This window comes from Montipora foliosa, chromosome 2 (assembly GCF_036669935.1).
Source record: "Montipora foliosa isolate CH-2021 chromosome 2, ASM3666993v2, whole genome shotgun sequence".
NCBI classification, from domain to species: domain Eukaryota; kingdom Metazoa; phylum Cnidaria; class Anthozoa; order Scleractinia; family Acroporidae; genus Montipora; species Montipora foliosa.
The window spans coordinates 58,791,646-58,794,145 of NC_090870.1; the positions used below are offsets into that span (position 1 = coordinate 58,791,646).

Here is a 2,500-nt window from a genome sequence, read left to right on the forward strand (position 1 = left end):
ACACAAGATAATCGCGCAATACATCTTTCAAACTAACATGAAGTCACGTCGCCATATTTTGCCAGTTTATACTAAACGGAATAATCGATCGCGATCTGATGGCATTTGATTCACGCAATAAGTTTCTCCATCTCAAGAATGCAAACAGCATTTCTGAGAGTTTGACACCTCCTCGAGGACTGATTAGCTCCCAAGGCACTTCCAATCGGCTTCTAGTACAACGGAAAATAGCCATGTCCGGTACTTTCACTCTATCAAATCCGGTGCTTTGAAAAACTATCAAAAACCTTGAAAACGCTGCCGTTTTTTTCAGTGATAGCTCAGAAATTTAAAGATATTGTTGGCTTAGATGGCTAAATATTCTCCGAAAGACTGTAAATAGCAGAAAATACAAAGGAAATAACAGAAAAATTAGATCACGGATAGCAAAGAATTCCAGCACACCCTCGTTCAGATTGCGTTTAGACGGGGGTACAAAATGTTTCCGTGATAACGGCTAAGAAACTTGAAAGCGAAAGGCTCATTCAAATGAGTTTAGCCAAGAGTGGATTAGAGAATCCACTCTTGGTTTGGCTCAATTTCTACCACTCAAACCTGTTAGTTGCTGGCCTTGCAAATGGGAGCAGACTGTTTGACTTAACGACACAGAGTGCAAAAATAACAAAATAGGAATTGCTCTCATCATTTTCTCTTCAAGCTAGCAAGAAGCTATCAATAGTCGTAAGCTTTCCCCAAAAGGTCAGCTTCATTTATATGTGCGCTATGACTGAAGAAATATGGAGATTTGATTGGTAAACTACTGGCCGGAGCGCAATGGGTTTTGCTCGCCCACCAGATCGATGACGGTTGGTTTTTCATCAAAACAGGAAGCCGAGTGGGATGTAAAAGGGACAAAGGGCTTTCAATTCGGGTAAAACTAAAAAAAGTATATCTATTTTTAAAGAGATCTTTGACAAACAAAAAGGCTGCTGAAGACAATTCTTTGGATGGCGACACCTGAGGGTTCCATTTACGAGCAGAGATTTTCTGGAAACACCATTACGTTTTGATTCTGCCCCATGCGAAGGAAATTGTTTTGAACAATAAAGTAATCAATTTAAAAAATTCTTCAAGAAAGGTCCATCCTTAGAGCAGTACTGAGATAATCTCACTGATAACTGATTCGTCAGGCCTTTCGAAAACTATGTTGGTGAGAAAATGCGAAAGCTTGGAAATAAATAGAAGTTCTTAAATTAAAAGTTACTCGACGAATACCGAGGTTTATTTAGGCCAATCATTAATGTGAATAAAAGCAAATTACTTTGTAATGAAATCGAAGTGATTTGTTCATTTATCTGCCTCTAAATTGCTTATTATAAGATCTCCTTATATAGTGAGAGCATTTTTCAAAAAGCAATTTTCATTTATTTGTTTCGTAGACTTGCATGAGTGGTTGCATTACGTATGTGCCTTGTTCAATATATAATTGTCGATCTCTTAAATGAGTAGTTTTGGTCAAATAACTTTACGAAAGGGCATGCCGAACTAACGGAGGATTTAAATCATTGAAAACCTTTTCATTTGAAACTCTAATTTCCTTCAGTTATTACTTCCAGAAAAGGTCCAAACACATCGGCCGCTACACTCGTTTGTATACCAGTTTATTTATGTACAAAGCGTGGGTTGTACGTTTAAACCTACTGAACTAAACAACAGCCTTTCCAATTACAAGGAAATTTAACAGCTTCTTCCACAAAGAAATGAAAAATTAAAAAGAAACAACAACAAAGTAACTGCTCAGTGCAATTACCCAGTTTTTCAGTTCTTCATTTTTAATATATTTTTTTGTCATAAGTCAAGTTCCTCAGTCTGGCGAGTGTATGTACTTTTCTGTACGTGAGCTAAGGCTGTCCCGTTTACGAAATTATTTAATATTGAATTTGATAAAACCTACATAGGAAGCTCTCGAGATATCTAATCTTTGTCAGAATCTTTGTGTATCACGGTATGATCAACTTTTGTCGCTTCTCACGGACATTATTCCTTGTTCACTGGATAATAAATCAAAAAATTACAATTGCAGCAATGAGTCACTGATTAACTGGGTTGATATGGTAAATTGACTGTAAGACTGACGTTTCGAGCATTAGTCCTTCGTACATTAGAGCGAATATTGATATTATTCACTCTGAAGAAGGGCTAACGCTCGAAACGTCAGCTTTCGAATGTCTTCACGGGTGTACAATTTACCATGTCAACTCAGTTGATAATCGCACTATTGAGCTTCTCTTCCCTATACCAACGCAGATCCAGCTTCTTAAGAAACTAAACCTTTTGCCAATTCACATCGAAACTTCTGGCTTTAGTTGCGAGCTAACTTTTTAAAGTTCCTGTTGAACCAAACGCATCTACTGTATTCTCTTTCCACATTTAAGTTGAAATGCAAAAAATGCTATATTCTTCTTCAAAAAAAAAAGGGAAAAGTCAAGGGAATTTAAGAAACACATATTTGACAGTCGGT

At 37.0% G+C, this 2,500-nt stretch overlaps 1 protein-coding gene across 1 annotated transcript in view; it reads right to left on the minus strand.

Annotated features, from left to right (window-relative positions):
- LOC137993715 (serine protease 23-like) overlaps positions 1-709 on the minus strand; it is a 2,154-nt gene extending 1,445 nt beyond the window's left edge. Inside the window, exon 1 of the mRNA XM_068839699.1 lies at positions 595-709. Coding sequence (XP_068695800.1) covers positions 595-685 — 91 coding nt within the window. The 5' untranslated portion in view covers positions 686-709. The remainder of the gene's footprint in view (positions 1-594) is intronic.
- Positions 710-2,500: the final 1,791 nt, after the last annotated feature.